This window comes from Gadus chalcogrammus, chromosome 19, assembly GCF_026213295.1.
Source record: "Gadus chalcogrammus isolate NIFS_2021 chromosome 19, NIFS_Gcha_1.0, whole genome shotgun sequence".
In the NCBI taxonomy this organism is placed as follows: Eukaryota; Metazoa; Chordata; class Actinopteri; order Gadiformes; family Gadidae; genus Gadus; species Gadus chalcogrammus.
The window spans coordinates 5,965,603-5,979,132 of NC_079430.1; the positions used below are offsets into that span (position 1 = coordinate 5,965,603).

A 13,530-nucleotide genomic window follows, 5' to 3' on the forward strand; every position below is an offset into this window, starting at 1 on the left:
TTCGGTGCTGACACTCTATCACGCCAGTGGGACAGCGTCCATCTGGAAATCTGGACCCTTTTATACAAAGCGACACACAGTGAATTCAGAAACAGATCCTAAAGCAACAGGTAGGGTTTGTTGCTCAAAAGATGCCTACAGGTAGACTGCAGACATTGTGGTTTCAAAGTAAGCCGGTTTCTTTTAGCTGTGAGTCAAGCAGCCTCACCACTTTAGGATCCTGCCCCCTATCTTACCTTTTTTGTGAGGTAGTTTTAGGCTTTATTGAAAGTGATGAATCACTTGAGATAAGGTAGAGCAGATGAATCATTCTGACCACATCTGCACACGTCAAGTCAGGATGGTTGGTTCTGGTCCAACTGGCTTCCAGTGTGTCTATGCTCACAAGTCTGACTTTGCCAGGGCAGATTGCAATTCAGGTTGTAGTCTCTCTCTCTCTCTCTCTGCCTCTCTGCCTCTCTGCCTCTCTCTCTGCCTCTCTGCCTCTCTGCCTCTCTGCCTCTGTCTTTCTCTCTCTGCCTCTGTCTCTGTCCTTTTTGTGTGTCTCTCTCCTGCTCTCACTCTCCTATTTTGCATGATTTCTCTCTCCTATTCTATCTTTCTTTGTGCTGTCGGCTTTCCACTTTCCACTTGTGAGTCTGTTCTTTGTTCATTTTTTGGCTCCTCTTAGGTTATATCTTACTCCTGCATATCTCCTCTCTCCATGGAATCTGTTTGATCTATTATGGATCAATCGGGCCTCTTCTCACCCCCACACGGCCTCCCCAAATCTCTTTCAACGTGACTCATTTCTTCGGCCCTTCCTCCTAACACACACAGAGGGTAACAGATCGCTGCCAGCAGCAGGACCTCCCAAACCACCGGGAGAGACGTCCTTACCTGTGCTAAACTAAACCGCCCCAGGGCCCGTTCTGTCTGCGTCTCCCTGGTCGCCTCGCATTACCGTCCCGCCTTTCATTCCTCCTGGATGGACGTTTCATCCGGCTTGTTCACCCACCCGCAGGGAACGGCATTAAAAATGATCTCTTGTCTCTGGCTTTTTATTATCCGGATCTTGGGAATCAAAGCGTGAGGTTTGATGATGGCGTGAATGTCATCGCTCAGTCTTAACATGAAGCGGCCCCCTTCGACTGATGTCGTATTCCCCACGTCGTTAACACAAGACGGTGCGATTGGAACACGGAGAGAGACATGGCAACAGAGGGGGAGGAAGGGAGGCAAGGACGGTAGATTGAAGTAGAGGGATGGATGGAGGTGGAGGGAGAATTTGGAAGGAAGAGAGAGAGAGAAAGAGAGAGGGGGATAGATAGATGAGGAAGATAGGGAGAGAGAGGGACAAACACACACAGGGATAGATGTGTATGTGTATGTAAATTAATGTTTTTCACGCCAATAAAGCCCTTTTGAAAATTAGGAAAGGAAAAATATGAGGAAAGAGCGATGGGTAGACGGCAAGAGAGTTTCATAGAGAAACTAGAGAGTGATAAAAAAATGGAGGAGAGATAGCCGAAAAGAGAATGAGAGAAAGAGGCAGAGAGAGCGAGAACTCTGAGAGGTCAAAAGAGCAGTAGACGGAAGTTGACAGAAGACATCTTTTGGGTCATTACTGTGATGAGCTGGTGTGTCCATAGGCCAGTGCCAAGATCCCAGTACTGGTTTTATATAACGCCATGGAGGGATGAACACGCAATGCTATTACTACTGCCAGGGAATAAATTAATAAGGAGTAGAAGAATATGATTGAATCATCGCTAATCATTAGCTTCAGATCAATGGTAGAAAATGGTGGTCAATAATCCATCCATGTTTCCTCCTTCCTCACTTCCTATATTTATATTCTGTAGTTTTATAAGTCTTTTGTTTGAGAGTAGTAACAACACAATCAGTGCCGGGGGACTCCCTCTCCGTGCTGATACACCCTGATAGTACGCTGTGTTTCCCATTGTTTACGCATGAATAAACACGCTGTATGAAAGTAGCGCCGAGCTGCCGTCTTCCCCAAACAAACCCGGTTTCCTTGATATTCCCTCAGCGCTCAAAAAACCGGTGTGCCTGTCTCTCAAAACCCCCCTCACAGAGCTCACGTCTCCGAGACATCTTATCAAACTATTTAGCTGTCGCTGCCAAACCCCAGCAGAAATGTGCCGCGACCGATTGAAGTGGAGCGAAATGGAGGCTGAGATGATGAAGAGACAGGGAATTTCTTCTATTTTGTTTTTTTGTTTTTTTGGTGCTTCCACTTTCCCATGGGCGGGTTGATCCTTGCGTGAAATGTCGTGGAGAAATGAGAGGAACTGATTTATGAATTTTTTATAGGTTTTTGTATAATTGCCATTGTTGCTAAGGTCATGGGTTCAAACACAACGGGGTGCCTTTCTGTTTTGTGGTTGAGCGTTCTCCATGGTAGTCCATTGGGTTATCTGGTTGCTAGCTGAATTCTCTTGCCTGGGACCAATGTGGCATTATTCCATGTACTAGGGCTGGTCCGTGAACATAATTTCAAGCTTTGAATATTCGTTGGGTTTTCTGAACAAATACAAATATATAACAAATTTAACCCGGCAGTCTTCTTGGGGTAAGCAAATATTCTCAGACTTGAAATTGTTCATGAAGAAAAATCTAAGCATTCAAAAACTGAATTGAGATTAGAATACCTACCTAACAACCAGATACCCTAATGTTTGAGCTCGGCACAACTATGTACTATTTAGTAATTCTGCAGATATCGCAAACTACTGAGTGTTTTTTTTTTAGCTATGTTATCAAGCAGCAGGTAGTGGCTATGGTGATCAGGCTCTGGGATGCCGACAGGTAGACTGTGGACACTGGGGTCAAACTCATTTCCTTTCGCTAGGGAGTGGAACATCCTAACCACTGCTCCGACCTTTCTCTAGCCCTCATCCTACAGCTGAGGGTTAGTAGCAGATCATGACATTGTTCCAAGGGGAAAACAGTAAAGAATAACCATTTAACGTTACATATAACAAGCCAATAACACAAAAGTGGTTATGCTAATAATGGACCAGTGTGAGATGCTGATACGGAGAACCTCAGAGGTCTCTCAACGCAAGAGGTGGTTTTAATAGAGGAGGCTTTGCTCCGCTGGGTCCAGGATAGCACATAATATAACACATAATGTGAGACACCGTAAGACCTAATGGGCCGTTCCGGAGTCAAGGTGTGTGCAGCGTAGAGGACAAACACCGGGACATCAGCGAAATGTAGCGCTGAAGCTAACGTAGCATTGCGGTGTTCCGTCCAACACACACACACACACACCTACACACACCTACACACACCTACACACACACACACACACACACACATACTCAGACATCAATACCAGGTTGAATTCCGTTGATGCTGATGTTCATTTGGAGGGCAGCTTCAAAGTCCTGGTGTGTGAATAAAGCGTCCAGGCACCCGAAAACCAAATGTCCGGATCCGAGGGAGGTTTAACCTCCTCGGACACCTAACTAACGCTTGGCTCGTTAACCCAGTTTAGCGTGTGATGGCATTCTGGTCTCGGTGTTGTGGCTTTTGTGTTTGAATTTTCCACAAGGTAAAGTTCGGTTGCAGCCAAAGACCCACAGCAAAGAAGTCTCCCCCCCACTGGCTCCTTGAATGGAATGTTAAATTATATTCCTGATTGGATAGTGAAATTATTGAGTAATCTGAGCATCCATGTTAGCTTGGCTATATTCAGTCGAGTTGCTTTGTACGAAACGTAAGTTTGATATTTTTAACATGTTCACTTGTTTGAATTTGTGCGCACATCTTTAAGATATGTTGATACACAGCTTGAACACATTTTACCCTATTTTAATAAGATAAAAATATATATTTAAAATCTGGAACAGAATTTCCCAAACTGCTACTGCGTTTAAAATGTGATGGAGATGAATAAGTCAACAAGACATTTTTTTTACACACACACACACACACACACACACACACACACACACACACACACACACACACACACACACACACACACACACAGTGTACTTTAGCGCTGTTGCTCAGCCTTGAGTGCTGTGGTGGCAGTGTGCCAGCCCAGGGCAGCAGATAAGAGTCTCTTTGCCCCATCGATGTGTGTTGGTACACAGGGAACTGATGCAACATGTTTGCCTAACGACCAATACACCATTTATGAACACAAACACCTATTCATATGACACCTCCTCTCCATGCTCATCCTCCTCTTCCTCCTTTTCCTCCTCCTCCTCTTCTTTATCTTCGTCCTTTGCATCTCCTCATTATTTTCCTACTCATGCTCCTAATCTTCCTCATCCTCTTCCTCCTCCTCCTCCTCCTCCTTTTTCTCTATCCTCTTTGTATATAGTCATTTAATTCTGTTCTGAGGCACACTGTTGGAGTGATTAACTGTTGGAATCCATTTTGTTTGGACTAGCCTTGATTGTTGAATGCAAGACTCAGCGCCTGCTAAATGACTTAATGTAAATGTATTTATTATTCACCACTCTTGGGGCCCAAAGGGGGGGTGATCGTAATTTGAGTGATTTATGTGCTTTAGAAGCCTGGTGCTTCCACAGTAGCTCATCACTGACTTGGATGGGACATGTCCCTGTGTGAACTGCTAGAGCACGCTGTAGACCCTGCCAGTGTGAGGGGTTTTATTCCAAGCAGGGCCAACCATGCAAAGTCATGCGTGCAGTCAAATAATTGAAAGAGGCTTTGGGTTAATGTCTCCACCAACTGCAAACGTGTCTATTATATAACTTCATTAGAAAAAGGGTCTGGATTCGGTAAGTGCATTAGCTATGTCATTAATGCCATGATCATTTTATTATACATAATATGGATTTAATATTCCTATTTAATTATGTTAGCATATCAACTCATGGTAATTGGACTAGATGAATAGCTAGTCTGACATTTGATCTTCAATTTTTTTCTTTCGCAATTAGCAAGATAATTAGCTTAAGATTAATTGTATAAAAATGTGAAGACAATTAGCAGTAGGAGTTGTGTAATGTTGTTAAATGTATTGTCAGTCTGAAGGTCAGACTGTCCTAGACAGACGTTGTATGAGGCTGTTCTCTTAACAAAACAGCCCCCCATCGCCCAAAAGATTCCACAGAGATAAGGCGGATCAATTAACGGTTGAATTAGCATTTCTCTCTTCAGACTTCTCCCCTCAGATACCACAACGCAGAGCCATCCCACACCGTCTGTGTGTTTAATGTGTTGTGTGCATTTTTAATAACCTGTGGTGCCGTAATGAATGTTGTGCACCGAGAGAGGGGACTGCAGGGGCCTGTCATTGAGCCACATATGGACTGTTGGTGCCCCGGCCCACTGCCCCGGCCCTCGCGCCCCTCTGGGACAAACATGGCGCCCATCTCCATAATACTAAGGCCCCCTAGAGAGAGGATGTCAGAGCCAAGATGGTTGACTGCTCTGTCTGTCTCTCACACTCTCGATCTCTCGCTCTCGCTCTCTCGCTCTCTCTGTCTCTCTCTGTCTCTCTCTGTCACTCTCTCGCTCTCTCTCTCTCTCTCGCTCTCTCTCTGTCTCTCCTCTCGCTCTCTCGCTCTCTCTCCTATTCAAATGAGCTTAATTGGCATGAAAAAAAAAAAAGTCATCTTGCAAAGCGAAGAATAAATAAATTGATAGAGGAATGGTTTACAAGAAAACAGATAAAAGAAAAATGATGTGAGGGATGAACCAACTCCATGTGTACTGCTGATCTTCTCTTTGGCTGTGTTTGCTCTGGCATATTCAGCTGTTTCTGAGGCAATAACAGTATTTTCTCAGAGTAAATGTTGTGTATTGATATGGTCAGAGTGATTGGATTTTTCTTTTCGTATTCATGATTTCTTTTGAACTTGTTTCATGGGGGTTCACAAAGGCTACAGTGTAGCACGAGACGTGGCTCTGTCCTCACCTCATTCTGTGGGCAGCAGATTGTACCCAGCCAGGTAGTTCTGTTGTTGTCGGCCAGGCTCTATGGCCAGGCTGTGGTCAGTGAGTCTGTTCATGATGCCTTCCCTGGTCTAGGTCACTGTGGTCAAATAGTGAGCCACTGTGTCTGTTTGGAGCCAAATAACATCAGCGTTTTATTTTTTCTTGCACTATAATTTGTTGAGACTTTGCGAAGGCTGGCCTGAGGCCTGGTGCTGTGAGAGGAGGTGAGTCCAGGACCAGCCTCACCTCGTGGTAATGCAGGGCTTCGAATGGTAGGAGTTGGAGTCGCTACCTTATAGTAGAATTGCTCTGACGATGGATCAGTATTTTGAACCAGATGGAATAGTTATATCTGTCAGTTATATCTCATTCACTTACCCACTCCCTCACTCACTCACTCACTCACTCCCTTCTTTTTATCCATCCTTCTTGTGTTCTCTCTCTCTCTCTCTCTCTCCCTCTCCCTCTCTCTCTGTCTCTGTCTCTGTCTCTCTCTGTCTCTGTCTCTGTCTCTGTCTCTGTCTCTCTCTCTCTCTCTCTCTCTCTCTCTCTCTCTCTCTCTCTCTCTCTCTCTCTCTCTCTCTCTCTCTCTCTCTCTCTCTCTCTCTCTCTCTCTCTCGCTCTCGCTCTCTCTCTCTCTTCCTCCCCCCCCAGTAAGACTCACATGTTTCCCAGCCTGCTATCGACACTAACCTGTGTTTAATCCGGTCCCTCTCTCCCCAGGCTGCGTCCCCACGTCTCCCAGACCTCGTATCTCTTTAGTATTCCGGGGCGGTGCTGGAGATGAATCCGCTCCCCTGCTGAGGTCCCTCAGACACACTCCATCTGCTCCCGCTCACTGGCTCTGTGGTGATATTTAATCAAAAACATATTAACGTTACCCTGACCATTTGACAAGGGTATGACTAGCCGAGGGTTTAGGAGGAGAGAGAGGGAGAGAATGCGGCCATTATAGTCCCAAGTCATTAGCATCCTTGACCAAGATGCCCGCTAGCCCCTACCTGCTCCTGGAGGTCATGTAACTCTGTTCCCTGTGCGTTGCTTTTTGGGGGAATGCTGTAAATATGAGCTCACGTGTCAAACATGTCTAATATATCGGGATTAAAGAACGACCCCTCGTTGTTGACGGGCATATGCAGCGTTCTAAATTACTGTACTTTATTTGAATGACATATGCGATAGTATATGATCTAATATCATACAGTATGTTTAATAACCGAAAGGACGATGGTGAAAAAACAGATAAAGGCAAACACACGGAGAATTCTTCAAGACAAAGGGAGCGGGGGAGGGTCGGGGGCGAGAGATATAGAAATATTATTAAAAACCGTCAGTCAAATGGACTCATCGCTGTGTGGAGGTACGCTCACATGGGGTGGATGGACTATTGCGCAGTGGTGGGCTATCATTACTCGACAGTAGGGGGGCCTATCTCGGCCCCTGAGTGCCCTACTAGACCACACGGGTCTACTCTGAGCTTGCTGGGAAAATCGGATTGTCTCTGCATGGGATTGGATTGAACCGCCGTAACCTGCGTGTTGATAGTCCCCGGGGACATGTCTGGGCCGCTGTGATTGGCCGAGGGGGTTGGATGAGGGAGGGGTCCGAGGGTGACCTTGATGAGCTGTGGGGAGGATGTTGGATCACATGTTTAGGTCAGGGAGCATGACACACGCACACACACACACACACAAACACAAATATTTCTATGTAGTGTGTGTATGAATTCTCAATCCGTTGATACTTTCTCTCTCACCACAGACGCCTCCTCGCAGTCTGTCAGCCCTTTGAACTGTGTGTGTGTGTGTTTGTGTGTCTGTGTGTGTGTGTGTTTCTGTGCACATTCCTGTGTTTTGTGTGTGTATGTTTGTGTGGGTGTATGTTTTTTTTTCTGCACGTGTAAAGGGTGTTTATGAGAGTGCTAACATATGTTTATTGTACTACTTTTGAGCTGGTCTCAGAACTCTATGTGTGTGTCTGAGAGTGTGTGTGAGTGTGTGGGGGCGGACAGGAGAGGACAGTAGATAACGAGCTATTTGGGTCTATGTAGGCACACGGTGCGTTGTTTGTGTTTGTGCCTGCGTGGTGTTGCCAGTGGGTTTCCCGTAATTAGAGAGCAGTCATTGTGGCGAGAGCTTTGGCTCGACTTTACTCTGTGTTCTCTTGATCGATTCCTCTAACCCCCTCTGCTCCTCCTGCTTCCATCCTCCTCCTCCTCCCCTCTTCCTCTTTTTAAATCCAACCTCAACCAAATAGCTGAACCAGCATGGGACAAATTGGGGGGGAGGGGGGAGACGGATACAGAGAGGGAGAGAAAGAGAGAGATGGAGAGAAAGACAGTTAGAGAGATGGACTGTTAAATATATATAAAGGTAGAAGGAATTCCACCATCATTTAAAGTAAAGGGAATAACTGATGAAGAGAGGGAGAGAAAATAAGACGCAAAAAAGTGAAAGCTGAAGGAAAATATAGAGAGATATAGTTGGAGTGAGAGAACAAGAGAGAGAAAGAAACCATGGGAAAAGAACAAACACAAGGGAGGCAACATAAAACCATGGACTGTTTACAGAGCCAGAGCAGGCTAACAAATCAATGCGCCCCCCCTAGCTCCGGTGCCTATTGGAATCACTTACTTGCTCTGTGGGGCCTCCTCCTCGGGGCCCCCCAGCACTGCACATCACAGCTGCAACCCCAGGCCCCTCACCGATCCCTAGCGATTCCTCTCACAGCCTCTGTTCCTTTGCCAGGCTGGCATGTGTATCACCGCTGCATTCTGAAGCATGGATGTGCAGTAGGTGCAGGTTTAGATAGCCTGAGCAGACTCACAACAACAACGCTGGACTCACTGGTTTTTCTGTGTTTCCCTTTGTCTCTCTCTCACACACACATATACACCTGTCTCTCTCGTTTACCCTCCCCATCCATCCTCCTCTGTACCTTAACGAGGCAGCTCGTTAGGGCCCAACGAGGCCCTGCCCTTCTGAATCTCTCCCCCCTCTAGGGGCCCCCCTAGCCAATATATTATTGATTCTTTGCGTCCAGCTGTTGATCTAACATGTGTACTCGTTCGGTTGATAAATCGTCTGAAGAACAAACTATTCAGAATTCTGTTCTTTAGTCAAGTTTTTTGTTTTGTTTTGTTTATTTGTATTGATTTGTGTTAATAAATCGACATAGCCTATGTATTTATTGGGCCAACTTTTAGACCCTTGGACTGAAATTTGAGCCCTGATTGGACTTTCAAACTTCACTATCTCAGGTTCAATTTGTTTTTCAAAAAGTAGGTACTCTATAGAGGACTGGCTCCTAACTCCATCAGTTTAACATCCGTCCTTCCCTCTGTGGGCGACGATATGGCACGTTGGAGCAGGACGAGCCGATCTGTCCCCCGCAACCCAAACAGCTTGGTCGCGGGAACAGAATCACACCGCGGGGTCAGTTGTGTACGGGTCATTACTCACCTCAGTCTCAGAGCGATTGCCGTTCTCCATCTGAACAAAATAACTTGAGACCCATCCACGGCCCCCTTCCCAGCTTCTCACACTCTCTGCGTGTGTGGTGTGTTAGTGTGTTTGATGCGATGGTTTGACCCCAGAGATTGAGGTTTAGAGCGGATATTGGAGAACTCTGGCCCCTCTTAGTGTGTAACTTGGGACATAGGGGGTGCGTCATGATTCAGTGACTCGTACTGAGATGAGAGGTTAGTCTCTGTGTGTGTGCATATGGCACATCCTAGTGCATGGCTCGGTGCGTTTACTCATATGATGACACATGCGCTGTCACATGCACTCTTTTATTTCCCTGCGCGCAGCAGCTATAAAAGGCAGCCGTAGGTTTGAAGAACGTCACGAGCTGAAGTCTGTTTTACACACTCACCACTGCTGGGACGACATTAAGCTCTTCATTAAGCCATTTGTTATGGGCTATAAAAATCCTTTTTATAACACATTAACAAACCCACGGAAATGAACCTCTTGCAGAGTGATGCAATTTGTTTAAAAAATACAAAACCCCATACAATCAAAGTTTTGGGGAAACAATTGACAAATGGTTAATCCTCTTGCGGCCTTTCTGTCTCTTTGGTTTTCTCTTTTCTTCCAAGTTCGTTTGGGTTCCGCTCACGTTCATGTATGGCGTTCTCTGGGCCTAATGTGTGCTTTACGGAGGCTGGGTTGGCTAATGAAGTTTCCCTGTCTAATGTAATGAAGCCCTATCTGGGGGCAGACGGGGCCTGTCTGGATGGATGGCACTAGGAGGCTGCTGGGTAGCCTGGATGGGGTGGGAGACATGGAGCACACGCACACGCACACGCACAAATGCAAACAAACGCAAGCACACAAATGGATGTGCACACATGCACGCATGCACACACACTCACACAATTAGCACGGCTGTGCTCTAATTTGTAGGGCTGTCTTCTAGCGATAAAGCAGCAGCATGCTCCTCAGACTAAAGTCGTTTATCACTCGGCTCTCAGTAGAAACTGGCTCGGTTAAAACTCCATTTGGGAGAAAACGTCTATCCGTTAGCACTCAGCTAATTGTCTCGTAGAAAGGTTTTTAAATGTTTTTTTTTAAATGTATCGTCATGGGGATCCTAAACATTCCACTGTTGCTAGGCAGCTTTTAGCTGTTATAGATTTAGCTAACACCTCCATCCACTCCTCTCGTGACATTATGGCACTATGCTAATGTTAATGCTATTAGCATTCAAGCGTCAGTGTTATTGTGTTACCAGGCCGGTAAACCACCAGCACTCCAACCCCAATGGAAAAACAAACTCAATTCTGTCCCTGCTCTCTCTTCCTCCCAGAGGGCCATAAGAAAAGGCATAGACGTCTTTATCTGCGCCCGACCACCACACTCTATACCGCTCCCCCGAAAATGCCTTCCCTCTCCCCTCCTCTCTCTCTCCCTCTCTGTGATGGACGGGTAGCAGCGAAGAGATAAGTCTGAATATGGAATTTATTCTACACAGAATCGGCCGTTTGTAATTTCCCTTCCGTCTGGAATCTCCTCGTGAGCCACTCTCCGGACATCGGGGAGGGGGAATTGAGTGTTTCGTAGAGTTCTGCGAAAAAGAGATATGAGGAGAAGAGAGACAGGGAGGGAGAAAAAAGATGAATCTGTCCTGGAATGAAATGAGAAAGGGAGAGAGAAATACACCGTCTGCTACCACCAACTGTCCATCTCCCCGGTGCTGCGTGGAGTTTATCCATGTTGATGTGTGCGAGAGCGATCCTGACAGAATAAATAGAATGGATAAATAATATATGATTCATGTATTATAGTATTAAAGCCTTTTTATCACTGCTGCAGTCCCAGGAGTTCTGAAAAAAAGCTTAACTCTGTAAGTTGCTTACATCGTTTGATTTAACTGTCCTTCAACACTGACAGTTATCGCATTACTGGTTTTATTGCAAATAAAATATGCTAGATCATGATCCTTGGAATCCTATCAAAATCAATCAAATTCAGAAATGTATGTGCAATTCATTTTCAAGTCGCCTAGCAACTGTCTTGCATTATTTAATCCATGTTTTCCGTTTACTTTTGGCGGGCTAATCCTAATTAGCTCCCTAACCAACTGCCATGTGTGTGAGCCCATTCAATGAGGGGAAAAATAGTTGAATTAAGATAAGTAATTTATGTTATGTCATGTGCGTGACAATCGAGTTGAGATATGAGCAGTGGGACTTTATAAATTGGCATTCTCTATCTAGCAAATATAAACTGGCTCATTTGCCAGATTTTCTGCATTTCTCCATTTTCCCTGCAGTGATATGAGGGAACGCTATAAAAGTGGAACAGAATTCAGCAACTTTATATTTTATGTGGGTGTGCAAATCAACTTTTTTGATTTGCCTGGTGCATGAAAACTTTGTTGGTGAGTCATAAGCTGTAATAGGTGTTTTTATCAGTTGTGCTGCCTTCAGAAGAGGATGGCCTTGTGTAGCCTCGGTAACAGTAATTACACAATGATGACTCAGCATTTTGAAAACAGATGAGTCTCAGCCAACCTCAACACTCGCAAAGCTTTCTATTTACAAATGTTTTAATCGAAACAGAATTTATTAAAATTTGTCCTTCAGCATTCTTTATACTGATGGAAGTTGCGAAATATTTATCACAAGCAAACACACACACTGCTTCTTTTAACTGTGAAGACCTGGTCTGATATCTCCCGCAACTTTAGCTTGGGTCATTTTAGCCTACTGTATTAAATACAATATGTTAAAACGAGTTTGAGATTATAATTTCCAGCTCTAGTTACTTATCCATGTTTTGTTCACCATGTTTATTACCTCGTGTTGGTGTTAGCATTGACGCTAGTGTTTTTAATAGCTGGCTAAGCCTCTGTCAGGCGGGACGTCAGTAACAGCCTCTCTTCTCTGGGGTCACAAAGAGAGCTGGTTCCGTTCGTTCTGTTCCCGGTTCCTGACCACATCTTTAAAACCGGCCGCAAAGTCGAATTCCACTTCCCTTGTTATCCCTTCTCGGTTCCCCTGACCTTGTATTCTTTTACGACTTCAGCAAACAAGCTGAATCATCAGGGAAAAAAGCGCTCCGTCCTCGTCCATTAGATATTATTGTGTTACTAATTGGATGAAGAAAGGTGAAATCGAGACTGCCTGGCTGAGCTTAAGAATGGTCGCTGCTGGCCTGACCTCATCCAGTCAGAGGAGGGGGATATGGGGGATTAGGACTAAGACATATGTTTCCGCTGAGATCACCTTCCATTGTCCTTACAAAAACGACACCCCAAATGTCACACAATTGTGTTTGTGTGAATGGCTGTGTGTCTCTTGTTTTCTGGCATATCTGTTGTTTGTGTTTTTGTATGTGTATTTGCCACCTTACGAGTGAGGCTGAGAACAGTAAAAGCATGTGCATACAAATTGGATTAGCTACGATGTAACTCAGCACAACGAGATTCTTAGAAAAACAACTCGACAGAATGCAGAATAGCTTCAGGGATTGTTTTTGGTAATGGTAGTGTCGCATTGTTGTTTCATCAGAGATAGTACATTTCAACAAAGTGTGTGCACACACACACACACACACACACACACACACACACACACACACACACACACACACACACACACACACACACACTCTCTCTATTGAAATCTATATCCATGATTGAAGTGAAGTGACATTAACACGCGCACACACACACACACACACACACACACACACACACACACACACACACACACACACACACACACACACACACACACACACACACACACACACACACACACACACACACACACACTTTTGTAATCTATATCTATGAATGAAGTGAAGTGACATACACACACACACACACACACTAGAAGATCCAAGTTGTGTAGTGAAGAAGCATCCTCCTCTTCTGCTATAGGATTAGCCACCACTAGACCCCCCCTCACAGCCAGCCCCAGCCCACTGGGCTCTCGGTGTGGTGCAGTGTGGGTTGTGCTCTTCAGGAGGTAAACACAGGAGGAGGTTTCCCCCAGCCGGGGTCAGCAGCCAGGCCGCACAGCGTGAGGGCTGATGTAGGATAATGGTCTGCTTAATAATGCATGGCTCCTCTTACTCCACTATTAAT

At 45.3% G+C, this 13,530-nt stretch overlaps 1 protein-coding gene across 1 annotated transcript in view; it reads left to right on the forward strand.

Moving 5' to 3' along the window:
* vav2 (vav 2 guanine nucleotide exchange factor) overlaps positions 1-13,530 on the forward strand; it is a 184,192-nt gene that overhangs the window by 76,053 nt on the left and 94,609 nt on the right. The window contains exon 2 of the mRNA XM_056578961.1: positions 13,409-13,477. Within this exon, the coding sequence (XP_056434936.1) occupies positions 13,409-13,477 (69 nt within the window). The remainder of the gene's footprint in view (positions 1-13,408; positions 13,478-13,530) is intronic.